Source organism: Helianthus annuus, chromosome 10 (genome assembly GCF_002127325.2).
Source record: "Helianthus annuus cultivar XRQ/B chromosome 10, HanXRQr2.0-SUNRISE, whole genome shotgun sequence".
NCBI classification, from domain to species: domain Eukaryota; kingdom Viridiplantae; phylum Streptophyta; class Magnoliopsida; order Asterales; family Asteraceae; genus Helianthus; species Helianthus annuus.
In genome coordinates, this window is record NC_035442.2 from 1,692,795 (window position 1) to 1,716,220 (window position 23,426).

General features: G+C 38.0%; 1 protein-coding gene across 1 annotated transcript; it reads right to left on the reverse strand.

The window, feature by feature from the left end:
* Window positions 1-1,188: 1,188 nt before the first annotated feature.
* Window positions 1,189-4,982, reverse strand: LOC110883796 (transcription factor bHLH94). Its single transcript, XM_022131446.2, has 3 exons — window positions 4,346-4,982; window positions 2,582-2,983; window positions 1,189-1,460 (listed from the first exon to the last, which is right to left on the reverse strand). Exons 1-3 carry the CDS (start codon window positions 4,778-4,780, stop codon window positions 1,362-1,364), a joined length of 936 nt encoding a protein of 311 aa, XP_021987138.1. The 5' UTR covers window positions 4,781-4,982; the 3' UTR covers window positions 1,189-1,361.
* Between the last annotated feature and the right edge of the window lie 18,444 nt (window positions 4,983-23,426).

A 23,426-nucleotide genomic window follows, 5' to 3' on the forward strand; every position in this document is an offset into this window, starting at 1 on the left:
AACTGTTTATCTAATAACAGTTTTCGAATAAAGTAAAAAGATAAAATTGGATCAAACATGGTAAAAACACTCATTAATCCTAAAATATTCCAAAACATAATAGAATTTTCGAATTTTCCTAAGAACATGATGAACCCTAAAAACATAAAACATAAATTCTGGAACCCGAAACCTGAATATTAATAGTTTTTCTAAACAGATTTCAGCTAAAACATAACCCAGTTGAATTTGAGTGAACATATAATTAATCTTTTTCCCGAAAACAGAGATCTCGAGTCGATCTTCATGACTCGAAACCGGCTGTTATAGTTTTAAAGTTACAAAAAATCCGTTTTCCAAGTTTCAATCCCAGAATTATGGATACGAAAACAGAACTGACTAATCAACATATGCTCTGATACCACATGTTGGTTCAGTTCCGTTTATACATGAAGGAAAACTTTAAAACATATCTGTTATAGCAGACAGTGCGTTGGAGAATCCAGTAATAGAGTTCGACATGCTTGTCATCGTGATCTGGTTCCTCCTTAGGGTGCTGACTAATGATGATGACTGATGAGAACCGAAAAGGGTATCAGCTATGGAGAGGAGGTCGAACGTAATGATGTTATGCTTATGGGGTGTGTCTAATTGTGTAATTGTCTAACCCCTTAACCTCCACATAAGTCTCCTTATATAAGCACCCAGGAGGAAACCTAATTAGTTAATAAGGGTAATATGGTCCATCAACAATTAGCAACTAATTATTTAATAGGTTGTTATATATTTTGATCTATATAATGTAAATGATTATAATGGCTATAGATTAAATATTAATACATAATATATTTAATCTTACACCCAAGCCCCGATGTTCGGAAACAATCCCTTTTATTTTGTGCTTTATTTGGCATTAGACCATGTTTAAAAGGGGTAAAATTTGTGTTTAACTAGAGTAAATGAATTAGCTTATATTTTTAATGTAGCCCTTGGGGTGCAAAGGGTGAAAAAGGGGCCTAAAGGTCAAGAATTGAATACACAGTGTTTGCTTCTCGAGTACCATCCCAAATGTATAACATGCAGCCTTGACGGTAAAGAGAATGAGATTGCTACACACATGAGTCTAATTTAGTTTATATTTTGTTTTTAGAAACCTATAACAATAATAATAATCATGAGAACTATATATATTCTTTAAGTAATCATCTATTAATGTTTAAACCTTCAATTACATCTCTCTAAACCAGATATTATTAAAACAAAGTACAAAAAACAGATAAAAATACACTTTACTACTAATAGGTAATAGCTTTGGGAGATTACAATTAACTAAAAACCCATATTATTATCAGAAAAAAAAAAAAAAAACTAATTGGGAGTAATTAATTAGAACATCGTGATTCTTCTTCAATTTGGAACAACAAGCAATTTACAGCATCTGCAATCTCATCTACTGTACTCAGTTGGCATCGATCCTCAAGCTGTAAACACGAGAACAAATTATAGTAAACAATCTGGAAGCGTATATAAATACACAAACAATCTATTATTTTTAATTAACTATTTTTTTTGGTGAAGTTTCAAAATCATTTAAGGAATAAGTAGATGTGATTATGTGAATCAACAAATAGAGATTTATAAACTAAATTTAAAAATAACTCCAAAGCCTAAAGATCATGCTTAAGTTTTCGTTGAATTTTGATTTTATCTTGAAATATATTATGTAAAGGAGATATACAAAATATTATGTGAGCTTCTGAAATTTTTATATCAGCCTTCGCTTAATTTTATCGACTTCTAATCAATTACAGTTTTAGTGAAAAAAACGAGCAAAAGAAATAAAATATATGTCAAGTTTGTAGCATTTGTTTGTAAGACAAAAAAGTGTATTATGTGTCTCTTGAACGGTTTATTGTTGTTATATAAATTAGCAAGACGCCAGATGCAAAACCAAAAGGTGTTACTTTAATTAGTGAGAACTGAATATATATCATTCAATGAATGGGAATAGAAACACACAAAGCGAAAACAAAATTGTGCTTTGTTTGCATTCTGTTTTTTTTTTTTTTTTTTTTTTTCTTCTTATAATGATGAAACCAGTCAGCTGAGATATATGGACATGGGAATCATGATACATACAGTGAAATATATTATATCCAAGTATATCTATCCAATAGCGTAGCTTGAACAAAAAACTCGGCGGGGCTAGACTCTCAAAATTTAAATCGGTGGGTGCCGAAATCTTAAAAATCCAAAATTTTACGCTAAAAAAATAAATTTTTGGTAAAATTAACTCTAGACCAAAAATTGGTGAGAGCTGGGGCAACCCGGGCCACCATTAAGTATTAACCTCCGCCCCTATATCTATCACTACTAGAAATCTGAATTGTTTTTCAAAAGCAATATTCGTTAGAAAAACATAGGAACTCCCTTCAGTGACAAGTTTCAGACAAAAATGATTTCGTCGCAAAACCTTTCGTTTGAAACTTTTCCAACAAAAGTTTATTTCTTTAAAAAAAAAAATCCCTACACATTTTTTTGACACATATATAGTCTAGTGTATACAGGAAAAAAAAGATTAAGGATATATATGAATACTAACCTTGACACTAGCAGTGTAGAGAACCATTTCCTCAACAGTTGTGACATTCAGATGAAGAACAGTAAACCATAAACACTGTAGACCAGCCACCATTTTCAAGAGCTGGCTATGCCGTTTCTTTGATAGTATCTTAATGTTTGCTTGGCTTTCCACCATTGTAACTTCAATGTCAGCCATAGCCGGAAGCCGGTTATTGGTGGTGGTCGCTGAACCACCAGCGTCGTCGCTAGTTCGATGAATAGAATATTGTGGGAATGAAAAGAAATAACCAAAGGGCTGTGGGGGTGGTGGTGTAGAGTAACCATTGATGGTGGCTCTTTTTTGAACCTCTAGGGTTTGTAGTTGTTGCTCCAATTCTTTTACAAAATTTATGGCTCCTCCAACTATTGATGCTTGATCACCCTGAAAATGTAATAATTCAAATATAATTCTTTGAACAAATTTAATCAATGAAATTAAATTAATTGTTAATGATAAACACATTAAATAATATCTTATAGATATTTAAGAAATGAAACCTAGGTTGACAAAAAAATCACAGGCCATTATAGATACTAGTCCCAATTTGGAACACGTACTGATATAAGATTTATAATACACACAAAGCACAATGTACAAGATTCCCAAAGGTTTAATTATATAATGTTCCTGTTAATATATTAAAATTATAAAATATCAATTTAATGGTTTGAAATAATACCTTTTTAATCAATTTAGAAGAATGAACCGAAATATATCATTGATATATTTTATATTAAAGATTAATATGCTTGTCATCCAAATTATGATTCGGTGATTTGGAATGCAATTATTGTGGGGAATTCCTTAATGAACTTTGGAATTATTGTATGTCTATCATTCTGATGGAGCAAATCAAATATGATAAGAAAATGAGTTTGACTACTTTTCTATTAAAAGTAAAAAAGGTAAATAAATATTTAAATTACATATTATAATTCAGAAGGACATATAAAAGATATATTCTTTTCAGTTTTTTATACAAACAATGTCATTAATGTTTAGGCATTAATAGTAAATTTAAGAGATGATGTTCATTGGTGATATGGCTTATTTGTCTTCTATTGAATTTAGAATATAAAGCAGTATATTCATTTTGTTCAATTTCATATTTTAATCTTGTTTTTTAAATTTACCAATTACGTTTATGATGATTGTTGTTTGTTAAAGAAGGTAGTACAAAAGTAATTTTTTTCTACTTTATTCATTTATTAACAGAGCAAAATTTCCTATAAGAGGTTTACTATTTAATTATAAGGACAGCTCTACTGTGTTAATAAAAAAGCAACAGATTTAGTTGAAAGACTATTTGAAAAAAGTCACAATTATAAGTAGTACCCTTACTCATAGGTAATAAATTAATTTTTTAATTGTTTAATTTTTTTTCTTACCATTAATGTGGACACATCATTTGGAGCTATTACAATAATTTAATTACAAAAGAGAAAAAGAAAACTCAAACAATTTGCAGAATATAAAACTAGAAAAAAGAATATTTTTTTTTCTAACTTTTTTATGAAAATACATTGAAGCTAAAATTTAGCTTAAAAAATCGGAATACATTGATATAGTTTTATAATACATAAATGTGTAGATGTAATCAGCTGAATTTATTTTGTACAGAATTATTATCAAAGGACATGTATCCTAAGGTAAGATGTAAATTGTAATGGAAATGTGTCGCCTTTAAAAGCGTAGATGTATAGTTTTATGATAGACAAATGTATAGATTTAATCAACGCTTACCCTTTGAACGTAAGAAGATGGCATGAGCGACCGGATAACAGCAAGGTATTCGTTCATCTGTTTCCGGCGGTTGCGCTCCACCTTAATATGAGTCATCCGTTGATTCTCCAACTCCTCCTTGTTCTTACCACTCTTGGTGCGCCTGCGCTTTCTCCGGCCAACCGCGGTGGTTGGTTCTGGTTCAGTTGGTGATTCCATCTTCATGTCACCGCCGGTACACTCTTCCGGCGAAGATTTAGGATCCCATGGGTCATTGACATGCATTACTGAAGAAGATGAAGAGTAATCCCCCCAATATGCATCTGATATTTGCTGATGATTAATATTATTCGTAGCCTCCAAAAGGCCACCAAAAATATGATCTTCTTGTAACATATAATCATATCCAAAGTTACCAATTTGCCCATGTGGATATATTATTGTCTCTAATGCCATTTGTTTGTCTAAAATTTCATATGCAACTTGGCAAGATTTGTGTGTGTGTTTGTTTTGTTGGAGGTTCTTGGATGGTAAAAAGGAAAAAGCTCAATTAGAGGAAACTTGGAAGTATAAGAAGAAGAAGAAGACTAGTGATCAGAAGACCAAAACAAAGTAGCCTTTTTGATGTTTTTTGAAGAATGGCTTGAGAGTGCATGTGCATCTACTTTTTCTACTTATAAAGATGAACCCTAAATGAAACAAAAGAATCTACAGTAAGTTTACACGTGACGTTGTAAGTAGACTCCAGAGAGAGAACTAGAAAAATGAACAAGTGTAGAAAGAGAAACAAACATTTTAGAGTTGATTAAAAATTATAAAGTTTTAAGGAATTAAAAAACTTAAAGAACTAAATTATGAAACTAATATCACTGCTAAAGAATATGGTATTTGCTACGATTTTTTCGGTCGCAAAACGGTAGCAATGGCTCTTTTGCCATCGTTTTGCTACCAAAAACTCGGTGGCAAAAGCACACGTAGCAAATGCCCTATTGCCACCTATTTGCTACCGTTTTATTTTTTGCTACCGATTTTGCTACCGTTGATTCGCCACCGTTTTGCTACCGCTTTTTGTCACCATTTTGCTACCGCTATTTTGCCACCATTTTGCTACCGCTTTTTGTCACCATTTTGCTACCACATTTTGTTTTGCCACAGTTTTGCTACCGCTATTTTGCCACCTTTTTGCTACCGCTTTGTCACATTTTACCACCGTTTTGCTACCATTTATGGTATTCCATTCTATAAATTCGCTATTCCATTTCATAAAAACATAACAATTTATAACTTGTTGCCATTCCATTAAAATGTAAAAAATTATACATCTAATGTTCCTCATAATAAAAATCCAAATCAGAACATCCAAACCAATGTTGATAGTAGTAAAAAAAATCCATCTACCTATTCAGCCTCAGTTTTCGGAAAATATGTTGTTGCCTCTGTATCTCACTTCCCTATCAGACTGCACAAAACAAATAGATAATTACAATTACATCTCATAACAAATTAATATAAAAGCACGAAAGTGGGGAAGGAGGGATACATACGCCATGTATAATTTCTTGAAACGCATCTGGTTCGTGTTCCTGAATGTATTTCTCAGCAGCAAATAATATGTCATCTGGCTTACTGAACACATATTTCTTTCTAAGAACATAGCAAATGTTAATTGTCTGTTTCCCTGTGTAAAACAGTGTAACATAATATAATGCTCATAAACATATGCAGCACCACTGAAGTGCGGTATCACAAACCAGCAGTTTACAATCAGCTTTGCATATGACCAGAATGGTATCCTCACAAGTGTTACAAGCATATTTAAGAACATACTTTCTACTCATTAACTGCAACCATTCTAAATAACATCTAAATAAAAACAGATCATACTAACTATACAAATAACCATCACATAACTTTACCATTCGATAAGCATAGCAAACATTATTTCGAATAGAGTAATCATAGAATACAGAATCCAATACATAAGCCATTGCTGATCATCCACCAGTGAATTCAATCACATATGCAAGCATTTCAGCACCATCCAACCTAGCACCCACAGAACCAACATATTCTCCTGTCAGAGAATGAACATAACAATTTGAAGCACGACATGACATTAAAACTAATTGCCTAATAATATCTTTCATGGACCTAAAAAGAGTTCCTTCACAATGATCATATTTTATTATATCAAACAGGAATTAATTACCAAAGAATCCAGAGTCTAGATCAGTATTAAGAGGCACCTGCATCTCGGAATAACCCTAATGCATCCTGAATGGATGGGTTGTACATGTAGCCTACAAACTATAAGATTTAACACATTTATCATTACTTGAAGAGGCTGTTGTTGTCTGAATTTCGCATACAAACAAACTTAATTGGTGTCGTCTGGTGCCTCGGCTTCTAGGACTTTAAGCATCTCATGTCTACCAAAACCATGGACAAGCGGAGGGGTTCTCTAACAGGTCAAAAGGGTAACTTCTATGTGAGTGAAGCAAGAATGAGAATGTTCTTGTGACCTGAATAACCTCTACATCAGCTCCTGGAATACTACCATGAATAACTCAAAAAAGAGACCAATAGGTTGAACTTATTGTTTTAAAGGAACATACTTTATGTTGATTCTATTTCAAGGGACTACTTATGTAATTGAAGTATGATCCCTGGGCATATTCTCTTATCAAAATTTTAACTCTGGAAGTTGATTTTCTCTACTGTACAGTACTCTGCTAACTAGTGAAGATAATTTTAAATTGAAACTAGTTCTGGTTTCTTGCCTTAACCCCTTCACTAGTCTTACATACTAAGATGTATCCCTGAGCATATTCTCTGATCATAAAGTATTTTACATGGTTCACGACCAAGCGACGTTACACATGAATTGTGATAATTGTATCCTTTATGGAACAAAAACAACATAAAACGTTGCAAAACACTATTTGCAAAACTAGAATGCAGCTAGAGGATCAAATAATTAAACATACCTCCGGATCTTGTTTGCCATGTACATACGGATCAGTAACAATGCCTAACCCGTACACTTTTCCTTTTTTCATTCCCCCCGCAGCTTGTTTCCACAAGTCTTGATCAAACATACCTGATTTGAGAGTCTTGGCGGTGATTTTAGGTTTTGACAGATGAATTGATTCGAACGACGGTCGAGCGGAGGAATTGAATGACGATCTATGGCCACCAAACCAATTGCCTTTGTTATCTGAAAACTCTGTAACAAATGTTTCAGTATCAAATAAAACCCTAATAAGCACCATGTGTTTGTAATGTTTGAATGTCAACTTATGTGTGTATCAACAGGGAAATCGTCTTGCTGAAGATTAAACATCAATACACATGCCACCTGCCAATCATTTGAAGATCCACATCATGGACTTAATTGCTGATTCTTATGATCACCGGTCATTGATAAGTTCACAACTTCACATTTTTATAGTTTAGGAAGTCATGTGATTCTAAAGCTAATCATTTTATGATCTATATATGGTTCTAAAAATTAATAAATAAGAATCAAAATTTACCGTTTTAGGTCCAATCCCCTTGAACTGAGAAAGCTCTGTCTTTATTTCATCAATCGATAAGTCCCGAAGGTATTCCAAGCATAGCTTCCCTCTCTTCTCAAGAAGACATTCAACATATTCTTTATACAAGAAGCTTTTGTTGGGGCTAATCCTCCACATCTAATAGCATCCTCAATGCACTTTGAATCAGCAAAATAAACCTAAAACATTTACACAATAATCACTTTAAAAACTAGATGTTGCAGATAACCTCAACACTCAATAGCCTATGCTCCAATAATAATGAATCTACCAAAGGTCCAAAACATCATAGATCCATCAAATATAATACTCCCAAATTTCAACTTCAAAAGTGAACTTGTAGCACTTGAAATACCAGTTTTTCATGCTCAAAGTTGCAAGGCCAAGTTCGACTGCAGCCTAGTGACTCCCAACCCAATCAATTGCCATTGCAATCCAACTTCTTGCATTGCAGCGACTTCATTCGAGGTATACAAAAATACTCTTGGTTTTAAAAAGCAAGAAGCACACAAAACAGATCAGCATTGAATCCACCTGAATACAAAACAGATCAGCAATTGATGAGTGATTAAGAGAATACAAATCAGCGATAGAGCGATTGAATGTTACAAGCAGATCAACGATTGAGCGATGGAGATTCGATTGAGAGATTGTTCCAATTGAGTGATTGCTCCGACTGAGAGATTGTTCCAATTGAGGGAAGATCCGATTGAAAGAATGCGCGATTCTTCCGATTGAGAGATTGAGCAAATCAGTAAAACACAAATAATTCGTTCGACAATCTCAGAACAAAACCATCACAAAACAATAATTATGAATACATACCGGAATCATTTTGATTTGTTCCTGATACAAGCCCTAATTTGACGTCGTCGCTAGCGGAATTGTTATCAGGTTTTGTTTAACGGATGAAACGATGAATCTAGGGTTTAATCTAGACAGGAGATGATGAATCGATGAACTTAGGGTTTAAACTGAACGATTTGGTTGCAGGATTTAATTGCGATGCGTGCGTTTGATTAACGATTGTGAATGAAGGATTTGATTGCGATTATGAATTGTTCATATTTGTTGGAAGTGATTTGGGTGAAAGAGGTGGAGATAGGCGACGTGTCCGACGTGAGGGATGATTTAAAAACTCGATTTAGGGCAATTGCTACCACTATGTTGCTTATTTTGCTACCGTGTTTTCCCGTAACAAATTGTGGTGGCAATTGCCCCTTTGTGTAGTAGTGATAATTATATTGTATCCTTATATGGAATATAAGTATATAAGTCCAAATTTTTCTAAAAAGTGTAAAAAGTTATAAAATACTAAAATATCAACTATACAACACACCTAATGTCACACCCCGGTCTCCACGTGTCACCGGTGGGCCCGGTGTGGGGTACAGTGACGTAGTTGGCATCGTCATAGACAATCAACACAATATAATAATGCACAGCGGAAGCAGAATAGAAACATTTCAACTTTAAATAAAGTGCAATAATAAATATCACAGTAGTTGAAATGGATCCACAGGCGGATCAAATAAAATAAGATAAAAATAGTTCAACAGATATTTGTCGTCCAAGCTTGCGAGACTATAGTGGACGCTCTTAGGAAACAACCAGCCTATTTCCGTATAGTACCTGCACTTAACCTTTTGGGAAAAATACGTCAGTTTACACTGGTAAATACAAATCGACTGACTCATTTTGAAAATGATTGAAAATTTATTTAAATGCACGAGGCATAAATATTTTTATTAACTTGGGATAATTATATAATATAAACTTGTGAACGAATTACATGCACTTATATCTCTGGTGGCCCGGGATCTGCTGTCCGGGCTAGAGATTAAATGACACACCACATTAATGCGTTATACACGTCGGGTGTACGCCTACACCCCGTGCTCTGGTCGTGGCCATCTCGTAAGATAATGCCAAGGATATCCGGGACACGGTCAATAACCCCCCAAAGCCTTTAAGTAAGACAAAACTGTTTAAACGAAGTCGCACAAGCTATTCAAGACTGTACACCTATAAGGCGCAGGACTTGTGCGCCCGATCAAGCGGTATTTTAAATACCGTACCCCAAGCCCGTATAGGGAAAATAAGTCAAAATGTATTTACCTGAGCAAGTACAAGTCACAAATGATAAGTGTTGGTAGCTTTTACCGGGCCTCCTAATCTGGAACAAAGGTTTATAATTAACCTATTAGATTCCTAACGGGTCTTTTATTTAAGCCTAAGCTTTGACCGGTTAGTTTTAAGAATGATACGGTTTACGCACGATTAAGCGAAAGACCGGATAGAATGTGATTTAGACCCGACAAGTTTGAATACTTGTATAATATGGGTATACTAAATACATTCTGGATTTTGAAATAAAAATGATATCGTTTGGCCCGTTTCGGTCAATTTACGCAAACTAGTTACGTAAACCGAACCGAACGCGAAAAGGGCGATACGGGTAGTCAAATGATTCAAATGCAAGTTTCCTGAGATAATATGCTTAAAATATGATATTATATCAGTAAGTTATGTTCTATATTGCCCGGAATAATTTTAAACCCAATTTATGCCTTAGAAGGGCATTTTGGTCATTTAAAAGATGATAAAAGGGTAAAATTAGAAATCTGAGTTTCGGGTCTGGTTCATACAGTAAATATACTTAATATAACATATTATATCAGTAGGGTATGACCCATATATCAAATTTATCATTTTAAAATCAAACTATGCACCGTAGGGGTATTTTAGTAATTTCACAAGGGCTAAAAATGCCAAAACTGGAAATCTGAGATCATACACTTATACTTACTGTTATTATATGAAAATAAGCTAAACACATCAGTAGGTATAGGTCTTATATGTCTAAAACAATTATAACGCTTACTATGCGCTTAAAACGCTAAATATGCGATTTAAGGGCGTTTTCGGGTATTCAAATTAAATCTGAGATTTTATATTTCCAGAATACTTAAAATAATTTATTCATCATATAAAATCAGTAGAAAAAGGTTTCGGGTCAAAAGGATGTGTAAAACTCATTTTATGGCTAAAACGGTCAAAACCGACATAAGCCGAAATAACTAGGCGATCTAGGATCCGTTCAGCCAAAAATTAATTAAAAATCATCAAAATTCCCAGAATATTATATTACTTCTGTTGGTAAAAAGTTTCGTATCAAAACGTGGCCAGAAACGGGTTCTACGCGAAAAGGACCGTTTATGTAAATTTATAATATAGTTTTACGCTAATGGCCATAACTCACAATCTGGACCACCAACTGATCCGAAATTTTCGGTGCAAGTTCATATATTAGAAATAAAGATTTCTATCCTTTCACTTTTCCAAAAATCACGTTTTATATCAAAAAGGGCAAAATAGTCAACTTTATGCATAAATCGGAAACATGCATTCGAATAGGCTAAGCATAGACTTAATCAAAGAAAATTCCAGAAAGTTTAACTAAAATTAAAATAGTCAAAAATACTTTCCAATACAGATCTCGAACATGCATGTACGAATCCGAATCGATAGTCTACGAAATAATCGTTTTACAAGACTTTCGGTTCCGATTCGTGTTTATACTATAGATTGTCGAGTTGATGATGATTAAAACACATTCTTATATGTGTTACAAGTTATTTATAATGATCAATCAGATTGCATGTCTAATATATTAACATTCAAGCTTATTTTTGCGAAAATCAATTCTGTTGACTTTTTAGAAATAGGTTTGACTCGACATTTAGCATGCATGTAGTGGGAATCAGAGAGTACCCTTTAGAGGGTTTGTTTCCCACATAAATACCAATCTATAACAAGTTTCAATTCGAGAAATGACTGAAAGAAATCCGTTTAATCAGAAAGTCAAAGCTTATGAACACACAGTTTGACTTTTAGCAATAACCAAAGTAATAACGGATTAGAGAACGAATTGAAAGCTTACAAAGGTCCTAAAGAGGTTTAGTGAACACTAGAATTCGTCCTTGATGATCAGATTAACTCCAGAAAGCTTGAGAGAGTTCTTGAATGTAGAGAGCTCCTTGTTCACAACTTCAAGTGCCAAGAACAATGATGTTTGATCTGATTTATGGTGTAATCAGATGGTTGGAGTAGGCTACTGTTGATGTAGGCATGCAAGGGCACGTATTGGAGCATTTGGGAGGCAAGACCAGCTGTTTACAACTCAATTTCGGACCCAAATCAGCCCCAAGTACGATTTCTGTCGCTGGCAGACCCACGCGGCCCGCTTGGGCTTTACCAGGCGGGTCGCCTGACCCCTGGTTCAGCCAAACAAGTTTCAGTTTTGGCAGAATTGGTCCCTGAGCTTGTACGCGATGTTTCGGCTACTTTTCTCGACCCGTAAACCCCCAAACTTGGTTTTTAAGAACCTTAGGATTTTTACCAACATGGAAATGTCCTCGGAACATTTTGCGCTCAACCGAAAAGCCCTGAAATTCGTCGTTGACGCTTTTAGTCCTTCAAGTACGGTTTTGGCCATAACTTTCTCATACGTTGACGAAACTTCATGAAATTTTTACCACATATTCTAGTGAGTATATTTTAGCTATACAAAGCTTCGGGTCTGCCAAAAGTTCACTCAGAGGTATAAATTAAACATGTTGACACTTTTGGCCCCTATAGTTTGAAATACTTCACTTTTGTGCAATTTCCGCGTCGTATGATCCATGAACCATCCGTTAAAGGTTATAAACATTATGTAGGGTTATCATAGAGTCTATTTATCCCTTGTTGACACTTTGGACCCTTACGTTCCATAGTTTTCACTGTTTGTCACTTTTAGTCCCTCTAAAGTATGTTTTCACATAACGGAACCTTATGACACGTGTCAAGACATTATTGGACGAAATTTTTTCGAGGTGTTACATCCTCACCCCCTTAAAAGAAATCTCGACCCCGAGATTTATTCAAACAAATGGGGATATTTTTCTTTCATCGTGGATTCCACTTCCCACGTGTATTCGGGACCTCTACGGGCATCCCATTTGACCTTAACAATAGGCACGTGCTTCCTTCGAAGCTTCTTTACCTGTCGATCCTCAATCGACAAAGGTTTTTCCACAAATTTTAGACTTTCGTCTATGTGTATATCTGTATGCGGTATAACCAGTGAATCATCAGCGAAACACTTCTTCAAATTACAGATGTGGAACACATTATGAATAGCGCTAAGCTCTTCAGGCAAGTTTAACTTATAAGCGACTGACCCGACACGTTCGATTATCTCGAAAGGTCCTATATATCTCGGGCTTAGCTTGCCTTTCTTTCCAAATCGCATTACACCTTTCCAAGGTGATACCTTAAGCAACACTTTTTCACCCACATCGAAGTGAAAATCCTTGCGCTTAGGATCCGCATAACTTTTCTGCCTATCCCTGGCAGCTTTCAAACGATCACGGATCTGAACGATCTTGTCTGTCGTCTCAAAGACGATATCTGGTCCAGACAACTGGACATCTCCAACTTCTGCCCAACAAATGGGCGATCTACACTTCCTACCGTATAGGGCCTCAAAAGGCGCAGCCTTTATGCTGGAATGGTAGCTATTGTTGTAGGAGAATTCAATCAGTGGTAAGTTCTTGTCCCAACTACCACCTAAGTCGATCGCACATGCTCGAAGCATGTCTTCCAGAGTTTGAATAGTACGCTCACTCTGACCATCAGTCTGAGGATGGTAAGCCGTACTAAAATTCAAACGAGTGCCCAACGACTGTTGGAAACTCTTCCAAAAATGTGACGTATATCTAGTATCTCTATCAGAGATAATAGATATAGGTATACCATGTAGCGCTACTATCTTATCGACATATAATTGAGCTAACATATCTGAGCTATACGTCTCTTTGATGGGTAGAAAATGAGCTGACTTAGTCAGTCTGTCTACTATGACCCATATGGTATCATTTCCCTTTTTCGTCTTTGGTAACTTGGTGATAAAATCCATTGTCACCATTTCCCATTTCCACTTGGGAATCTCAGGTTGCTGAAGCAAACCTGACGGCTTCTGATGCTCAGCCTTGACTTGCGCACAAGTCAAACATTTGGCCACATACTCGGCCACGGACTTTTTCAAACCAATCCACCAATAGTTTGATTTCAAATCCTGGTACATCTTATCAGCTCCAGGATGAACGGAATATTTAGAGCTGTGGGCTTCCTGGAGGATAACATCCCGAAGTCCTCCATAGACTGGAACCCATATTCGTCCGTTTAGGCGTAGCATTCCATCTTTATCGTAGGATAACTGCTCCTCAGTTACTCCCAACTTTTCTGCAGGATAGTTAGCTTCCAGCACAGCTTCCTTCTGTGCAGCTAACACCCTTTCATTCAAGTTATTTCTTATCTCAATGCGCTTGGCATTGATTCTGATTGGTTTCATCCTTTCCTTTCTGCTTAAGGCGTCGGCAACTACATTGGCCTTGCCTGGATGGTATCGTATCTCGCAATCATAGTCATTGAGAGTTTCCATCCATCGCCTTTGACGCATGTTCAATTCCTTCTGATTGAACAGATGCTGAAGACTCTTGTGATCCGAATAAATGATACACTTGGTTCCATACAAGTAGTGTCGCCATAGCTTCAAAGCAAATACAACTGCACCCAATTCCAAATCGTGGGTGGTGTAGTTCTTCTCATGCACCTTTAGCTGTCGAGAAGCATAGGCAATGACTTTGCCTTTCTGCATGAGTACACAGCCCATGCCAGTATGTGATGCATCACAATACACCACAAATTCATCTATACCATCGGGCAACGTCAATACTGGCGCATTGCTCAGCTTCTGCTTCAGAATGTCAAAGGATTCCTGCTGCTTAGGGCCCCAATCAAACTTAATCTTCTTACGGGTCAATGAGGTTAGGGGTGCAGCAATCCTGGAGAAGTTCTCGATGAATCTCCTATAATATCCTGCCAATCCGAGGAAACTGCGAATCTCGGTAGGAGTCTTCGGCTCCTGCCAGTTCATGACTGCTTCTACTTTAGCGGGATCTACTTGGATACCACGCTCGCTTACAACATGTCCAAGAAATTGGACTTCTCGAAGCCAAAATTCACACTTCGAAAATTTGGCATAAAGCTTCTCTTGATACAAAAGTTTGAGAATACAACGCAGGTGTTTCTCATGGTCAGCTTGGCTCATCGAGTAGATAAGAATGTCGTCAATAAAGACGATAACGAACTTATCTAAATAGGGTTTACAGACGCGATTCATGAGGTCCATGAACGCGGCTGGTGCGTTAGTGAGTCCAAACGGCATCACTAGGAACTCGTAATGTCCATAACGAGTCCTAAACGCGGTCTTGTGTACGTCTTCCTCCTTGACCTTCAACTGATGATAACCTGACCTCAGGTCAATCTTGGAGAAGTAACTTGCTCCTTGCAACTGATCGAAATAGATCGTCGATCCTGGGTAACGGATATCTATTCTTGATAGTGACCTTGTTAAGCTCACGGTAATCGATGCACAGACGCATCGAACCATCCTTCTTTTTAACGAACAAGATTGGCGCTCCCCAAGGAGACGAGCTAGGTCTAATAAAACCTTTGGCTAAAAGCTCATCCAACTGCGTCCTCAACTCCTTCATCTCCGTTGGTGCCAATCTGTATGGTGCTCTTGCTACAGGTGCTGCACCTGGTATGATATCTATCCGAAACTCTACTTGCCTATCCGGTGGCAACCCGGGTAGCTCTTCAGGAAATACTTCAGGATATTCCGAAATAACAGGAATATCTTCAATCTTCGGCTTCGGCTCATCAATGGTGACTTGTGCCATATAAATGACGCATCCTTTCTGCATGCACCTGGATGCCTTGAGCATGGACACTTGCTCCGGCAATCCATGCTGGGTATCTCCTTGAATAGTAAGTGACTCACCAGACGGAGTCTTCACTATTACTTGCTTTCTGTTGCACAGAATCTGGGCTTGGTTACTCGACAACCAATCCATGCCTATCACTATGTCGAATCCAGCTAGCTTAAAGGGAAGCAAGGATAGCGGGAAAGAATGATTCCTAATGGATATAACACATCCATCTAGAACAGTTGAGGCGGTTTCTATGGTTCCATCGGCTAACTCTACCTCATATTTCACACTTAAGGTTTTAACAGGAAGGTTCAACAATTTACAAAACTTATCATCTACAAACGACTTATCGGCTCCTGAATCAAACAAGACTCTAGCAAAAACATCATTTACAAGAAACGTACCGGTAATGACGTTATCGTCAAGGACTGCTTCCTTTGCGTCCATTCTGAAGACTCTCGCATTAGTCTTCTTCCCATCATCAGCCTTCTTCGCATTCTTTGGGCAGTTGGGCCGAATGTGCCCTTTCTCGTTGCAACCAAAACAGGTTGCATCCTTCATTTTCTTGCAATCCACAGCCTTATGATCTGTGGACTTGCAGATTCCACATCGTTTCTCCGAAGACTGGGATTTTGTTTCTAACCGACACCTCCCAAAGTGGTGTCTCCTACAAACCTTGCATTTGGGTTTCTCACCCGACTGATGATCACTTTTCCTAGACCCCGACCCTTTCCTGTGGTCGTTGTTCCCTCTATGTCGCTTTTCAGACCTTCGTGAGGTGTCATCCTCACGTTTCCGTTTGTTCTCCTCAGAGCTCTTCATGGCTCTCAATCTAACCACGTCTTGAGTGAGGGAGAGGGATAGATCAGCTACTGATCTAAATGTTGTAGGTCTTGAAGCTTTGACGCTTGCCTTTATCTCCGGTGCCAGACCCCCAATAAATCGAGCAATCCTACGCGGCTCCGGGGTCACCAAGTAAGGCACTAAACGAGACAACGTGTTGAACGTAGTAAGATACGCTTGACAATCGAGGTTCTTCATAACTAAGGATACAAAATCCGATTCAATTCGCTCGACCTCGTGCTGCGGACAGAAGTTCTCTTTGATCAGTGCTACAAACTGATCCCAAGTCATGCTATACAGAGCGGTCTTTCCAGTAGCTTGTAGAAGCGACTTCCACCATGCTAACGCGTCTCCCTTGAACGACTGGGACGCGTACTTCACAACATCCCTATCAGCACACCCGCTGATATCAACCACAGTATCCATCTCATCAATCCACGTCATACAATCGACGGCTCCCTTTTCCCCAGTGAAATCTCTGGGCTTGCAGGATACAAAATACTTGTACGTACAGGACCTGCTGTACGTGTCATGTTTCAGCTTAATCTCCTGCTTTGGGGCGCTGCTGTGGTTGGAGGAATGATTATCATCCTCAGCTTTCTTCGGCTCACTCTTTTTAGATGGCGGCTTACTATGAGCCTCAGAATGAGTCTTGGGCTTTGCGTGCGTTTCTGTTCGGGTCCTACTCCGAGTACCACTAGATTCCCTGAATTGCCTATCCATAGCTTTGGCAACAGCGTTATCTATCAGTGCTTGTAACTCTGCACCGGTAACGTGAATCTTTGCATTATCTGAGTGTTCCCCAGAATGACTGTTGGTCTCCTCCGATTTGGCCATTGTAGCTTTAAGCTACAATAAAGGACAAGGTCTAATTTAGAACCTAACAGTATTATCGTTCTAGACGATTTATTAACCATGGTATCAAAAACCTTAGCAGTTAATTTAATAAATTTCATTCAAGCTCTTATTAGCAATCAAGGAATGAAAATATATATATTGGCACCATAGGCCTAGTCACAGGGACAATCACTAAATTATAAAATTTGGATTTTTATAGGATTATAAATTGTATAATTAAACAAATAATCCTTTACTAGACAGAGAGTCATAAACCACAACTGTCATTATATAACATAGTTATAACCCGTAGGTATCAAGTCATAAACAGACTTGTGTACAGATATAATCTGTAGATATTTCTTTTCTTGGCAGGGAGTTATAAACCACAACTGCCACTATATGACATAGTCATAACCCGTAGGTATCAAGTCATTAATAGACTTGTATACAGATAAAATCTGTAGATAATTTATTAAAAAGGGTGGCTTGTGTGATTCTACCGATCACGCTTAGCCAGGAATGTTAACATGTTTTCAGATGTTAACAGGGAGTTGAATCCTTTCAACCAGGTTTTACCATCATGGCCAGGCCTGTTAATAAGGCATTCAAGCTAGGTTATACCTTACTAAGATTCTTATAAAATGGCAAATCAAACAAAAATTGATATTTTCCATTATTTTAATATTATTCATGCATATAAATAAAAGGATAAATTCAAATTAACCATTTCAAATTTCAAACAAGTACTAGTACATATTTTGCCCTAAACGGGACTTTGAAATAACATGAATAACATGAATAACATGCCCGCGCAGGGGCTAAACAAATAACAACAATAACAAAATAAAATAAAGCAAACCCACGCAGGGGTCAACAGAACAGCATACCCACGCAGGGGTAGAATAAGATAGATATACCCACACAGGGGTAGAGTACAAGGATAGATGTCCACGCAGGGACATGAGTAAATGAGACAATAATTAAAGGATTCAATGATCCCTCTTGCTCTTACCCTTGAGCAGGTCAAACACCTTCTTGAACATGCCGCTGGTGCGACGGCGATCAGCTCGCATCTCGTGTTGAAACTCACGTCGCATGCTATCAATCCCATGCAGGATTTCCTGAACCTGCGGCGGCGACATCATAGGCGCCGGTGGCGGTGGCTGGTACTGCTGCGGCTGCGGCGGCTGGTAAGGCTGCGGCTGCGGTGGCTGCTGGTAACCCGGAGGGTAACCAAAAGTAGACTGCCCAGCAGCCCAAGTGTCTCCCAATGGACCACTAGGAGGGAGTGAGCTGTAGTTCACAGCTTGCCAATAAGGGTCTCCTGTGTAATCATAACCCTGAGGGAAAACATGCTCGAACGGGTTAAACTGAGCGGCACTAGCATAAGCCGGGATCGGCTCTCCAAAATTCTGCGGCGGCAGAGGCGGGATCGGTACAGAAGTAACCTCCGATACGGGATGCTGAGACTCCCCTGTCTCGGACTCCCCGGGAAGAGACGTGTAGCGGCTGCTACCAACATGTGGAGGGGTGCCTATGCGAATCCCTCCGCGCGTAGACATGCGCGCATTCCTCCTAGGCCTCTGAGGCGGAGGAGGTAAAACTGGTGGCGGCGGTGGTGACGGAGTGATCACGTCACGCCACAGGGCCTCAGATAGGTCCTGTGGTAGAGGCGGCTGCTGCTGGAGCTGCTGCTGCTGCGAGTGGTGCTGCGAGTGCACCGGTGAAACCTGGTGAGACTGGATCATCGGAGAGTTGTGGCTGGGGGTGTAATACCAATCATGCTGCTTAAATCTCTCCTGAAAGCTGTCCCCACCATTGTAGGGTGATCCCCTAAATGGCGACCCATCCGATATCTCAATCGGATGGTTAGGCGTACCTGATGGTGGTAGCGAGGGGTCCGTATCCTCGTCGACGTCCATCTCGTGACCACCAGAAAAGTGGTCCTCCTGTCCAAGTGGGTTATGACCCACTGGCTCATCCCCAAAAGCATCAGGGTTATACAAACCCTGGTAGACTGGTGCTGGATACTGGTGCGGTGACTGGTGCAAAGGTATGTAGGATCCATGCGAACCATGGGGCCCATTCTCCGAGTGGGGCCCAAACGAGTGGGGTAAAGACGGTGAAGTGCTGGCGGATACCGAGTGTCTAGCAGGCTCGGCGAAAGACCTCCAAAGGTCGTTGGCGGCTGTGTTGTGCGTGGCGGATGGTGCTCGCCTATGTGAGGGCCCTGCCTCATGGTCGTGGGATGTAGCAAATCCTCCTCGACCTCTCATCCGTGGCGGCATAATGATCCTGTCAAAAGTCAAACAAGTTGCACAACAATTATATAAGACCAAGCAAAATAATAAACATAAATTAAACGAAAAGTTGAACATTTCCTAAGTTCTTTGTCTAGACTCGAAAATCGAGGAATGTGCATTTGTGTAACTGAGATTAAACACATTAGGATAGTGTTTAATTCACTCAGCGTTGGCTCTGATACCAACCTGTCACACCCCGGTCTCCACGTGTCACCGGTGGGCCCGGTGTGGGGTACAGTGACGTAGTTGGCATCGTCATAGACAATCAACACAATATAATAATGCACAGCGGAAGCAGAATAGAAACATTTCAACTTTAAATAAAGTGCAATAATAAATATCACAGTAGTTGAAATGGATCCACAGGCGGATCAAATAAAATAAGATAAAAATAGTTCAACAGATATTTGTCGTCCAAGCTTGCGAGACTATAGTGGACGCTCTTAGGAAACAACCAGCCTATTTCCGTATAAGTACCTGCACTTAACCTTTTGGGAAAAATACGTCAGTTTACACTGGTAAATACAAATCGACTGACTCATTTTGAAAATGATTGAAAATTTATTTAAATGCACGAGGCATAAATATTTTTATTAACTTGGGATAATTATATAATATAAACTTGTGAACGAATTACATGCACTTATATCTCTGGTGGCCCGGGATCTGCTGTCCGGGCTAGAGATTAAATGACACACCACATTAATGCGTTATACACGTCGGGTGTACGCCTACACCCCGTGCTCTGGTCGTGGCCATCTCGTAAGATAATGCCAAGGATATCCGGGACACGGTCAATAACCCCCCAAAGCCTTTAAGTAAGACAAAACTGTTTAAACGAAGTCGCACAAGCTATTCAAGACTGTACACCTATAAGGCGCAGGACTTGTGCGCCCGATCAAGCGGTATTTTAAATACCGTACCCCAAGCCCGTATAGGGAAAATAAGTCAAAATGTATTTACCTGAGCAAGTACAAGTCACAAATGATAAGTGTTGGTAGCTTTTACCGGGCCTCCTAATCTGGAACAAAGGTTTATAATTAACCTATTAGATTCCTAACGGGTCTTTTATTTAAGCCTAAGCTTTGACCGGTTAGTTTTAAGAATGATACGGTTTACGCACGATTAAGCGAAAGACCGGATAGAATGTGATTTAGACCCGACAAGTTTGAATACTTGTATAATATGGGTATACTAAATACATTCTGGATTTTGAAATAAAAATGATATCGTTTGGCCCGTTTCGGTCAATTTACGCAAACTAGTTACGTAAACCGAACCGAACGCGAAAAGGGCGATACGGGTAGTCAAATGATTCAAATGCAAGTTTCCTGAGATAATATGCTTAAAATATGATATTATATCAGTAAGTTATGTTCTATATTGCCCGGAATAATTTTAAACCCAATTTATGCCTTAGAAGGGCATTTTGGTCATTTAAAAGATGATAAAAGGGTAAAATTAGAAATCTGAGTTTCGGGTCTGGTTCATACAGTAAATATACTTAATATAACATATTATATCAGTAGGGTATGACCCATATATCAAATTTATCATTTTAAAATCAAACTATGCACCGTAGGGGTATTTTAGTAATTTCACAAGGGCTAAAAATGCCAAAACTGGAAATCTGAGATCATACACTTATACTTACTGTTATTATATGAAAATAAGCTAAACACATCAGTAGGTATAGGTCTTATATGTCTAAAACAATTATAACGCTTACTATGCGCTTAAAACGCTAAATATGCGATTTAAGGGCGTTTTCGGGTATTCAAATTAAATCTGAGATTTTATATTTCCAGAATACTTAAAATAATTTATTCATCATATAAAATCAGTAGAAAAAGGTTTCGGGTCAAAAGGATGTGTAAAACTCATTTTATGGCTAAAACGGTCAAAACCGACATAAGCCGAAATAACTAGGCGATCTAGGATCCGTTCAGCCAAAAATTAATTAAAAATCATCAAAATTCCCAGAATATTATATTACTTCTGTTGGTAAAAAGTTTCGTATCAAAACGTGGCCAGAAACGGGTTCTACGCGAAAAGGACCGTTTATGTAAATTTATAATATAGTTTTACGCTAATGGCCATAACTCACAATCTGGACCACCAACTGATCCGAAATTTTCGGTGCAAGTTCATATATTAGAAATAAAGATTTCTATCCTTTCACTTTTCCAAAAATCACGTTTTATATCAAAAAGGGCAAAATAGTCAACTTTATGCATAAATCGGAAACATGCATTCGAATAGGCTAAGCATAGACTTAATCAAAGAAAATTCCAGAAAGTTTAACTAAAATTAAAATAGTCAAAAATACTTTCCAATACAGATCTCGAACATGCATGTACGAATCCGAATCGATAGTCTACGAAATAATCGTTTTACAAGACTTTCGGTTCCGATTCGTGTTTATACTATAGATTGTCGAGTTGATGATGATTAAAACACATTCTTATATGTGTTACAAGTTATTTATAATGATCAATCAGATTGCATGTCTAATATATTAACATTCAAGCTTATTTTTGCGAAAATCAATTCTGTTGACTTTTTAGAAATAGGTTTGACTCGACATTTAGCATGCATGTAGTGGGAATCAGAGAGTACCCTTTAGAGGGTTTGTTTCCCACATAAATACCAATCTATAACAAGTTTCAATTCGAGAAATGACTGAAAGAAATCCGTTTAATCAGAAAGTCAAAGCTTATGAACACACAGTTTGACTTTTAGCAATAACCAAAGTAATAACGGATTAGAGAACGAATTGAAAGCTTACAAAGGTCCTAAAGAGGTTTAGTGAACACTAGAATTCGTCCTTGATGATCAGATTAACTCCAGAAAGCTTGAGAGAGTTCTTGAATGTAGAGAGCTCCTTGTTCACAACTTCAAGTGCCAAGAACAATGATGTTTGATCTGATTTATGGTGTAATCAGATGGTTGGAGTAGGCTACTGTTGATGTAGGCATGCAAGGGCACGTATTGGAGCATTTGGGAGGCAAGACCAGCTGTTTACAACTCAATTTCGGACCCAAATCAGCCCCAAGTACGATTTCTGTCGCTGGCAGACCCACGCGGCCCGCTTGGGCTTTACCAGGCGGGTCGCCTGACCCCTGGTTCAGCCAAACAAGTTTCAGTTTTGGCAGAATTGGTCCCTGAGCTTGTACGCGATGTTTCGGCTACTTTTCTCGACCTGTAAACCCCCAAACTTGGTTTTTAAGAACCTTAGGATTTTTACCAACATGGAAATGTCCTCGGAACATTTTGCGCTCAACCGAAAAGCCCTGAAATTCGACGTTGACGCTTTTAGTCCTTCAAGTACGGTTTTGGCCATAACTTTCTCATACGTTGACGAAACTTCATGAAATTTTTACCACATATTCTAGTGAGTATATTTTAGCTATACAAAGCTTCGGGTCTGCCAAAAGTTCACTCAGAGGTATAAATTAAACATGTTGACACTTTTGGCCCCTATAGTTTGAAATACTTCACTTTTGTGCAATTTCCGCGTCGTATGATCCATGAACCATCCGTTAAAGGTTATAAACATTATGTAGGGTTATCATAGAGTCTATTTATCCCTTGTTGACACTTTGGACCCTTACGTTCCATAGTTTTCACTGTTTGTCACTTTTAGTCCCTCTAAAGTATGTTTTCACATAACGGAACCTTATGACACGTGTCAAGACATTATTGGACGAAATTTTTTCGAGGTGTTACACCTAAAATC

What these genes read in the sequence shown, in the direction of transcription:
- LOC110883796 (XM_022131446.2), bottom strand. Translation starts at nt 4,780, where the DNA reads ATGGCATTAGAGACAATAATATATCCACATGGGCAAATTGGTAACTTT. An exon ending in CATCTTCTTACGTTCAAAGG is followed by an intron (nt 2,984 to 4,345) that starts GTAAGCGTTGAT and finishes TTACATTTTCAG; the next exon opens with GGTGATCAAGCATCAATAGT. An exon ending in TCTACACTGCTAGTGTCAAG is followed by an intron (nt 1,461 to 2,581) that starts GTTAGTATTCAT and finishes TCGTGTTTACAG; the next exon opens with CTTGAGGATCGATGCCAACT.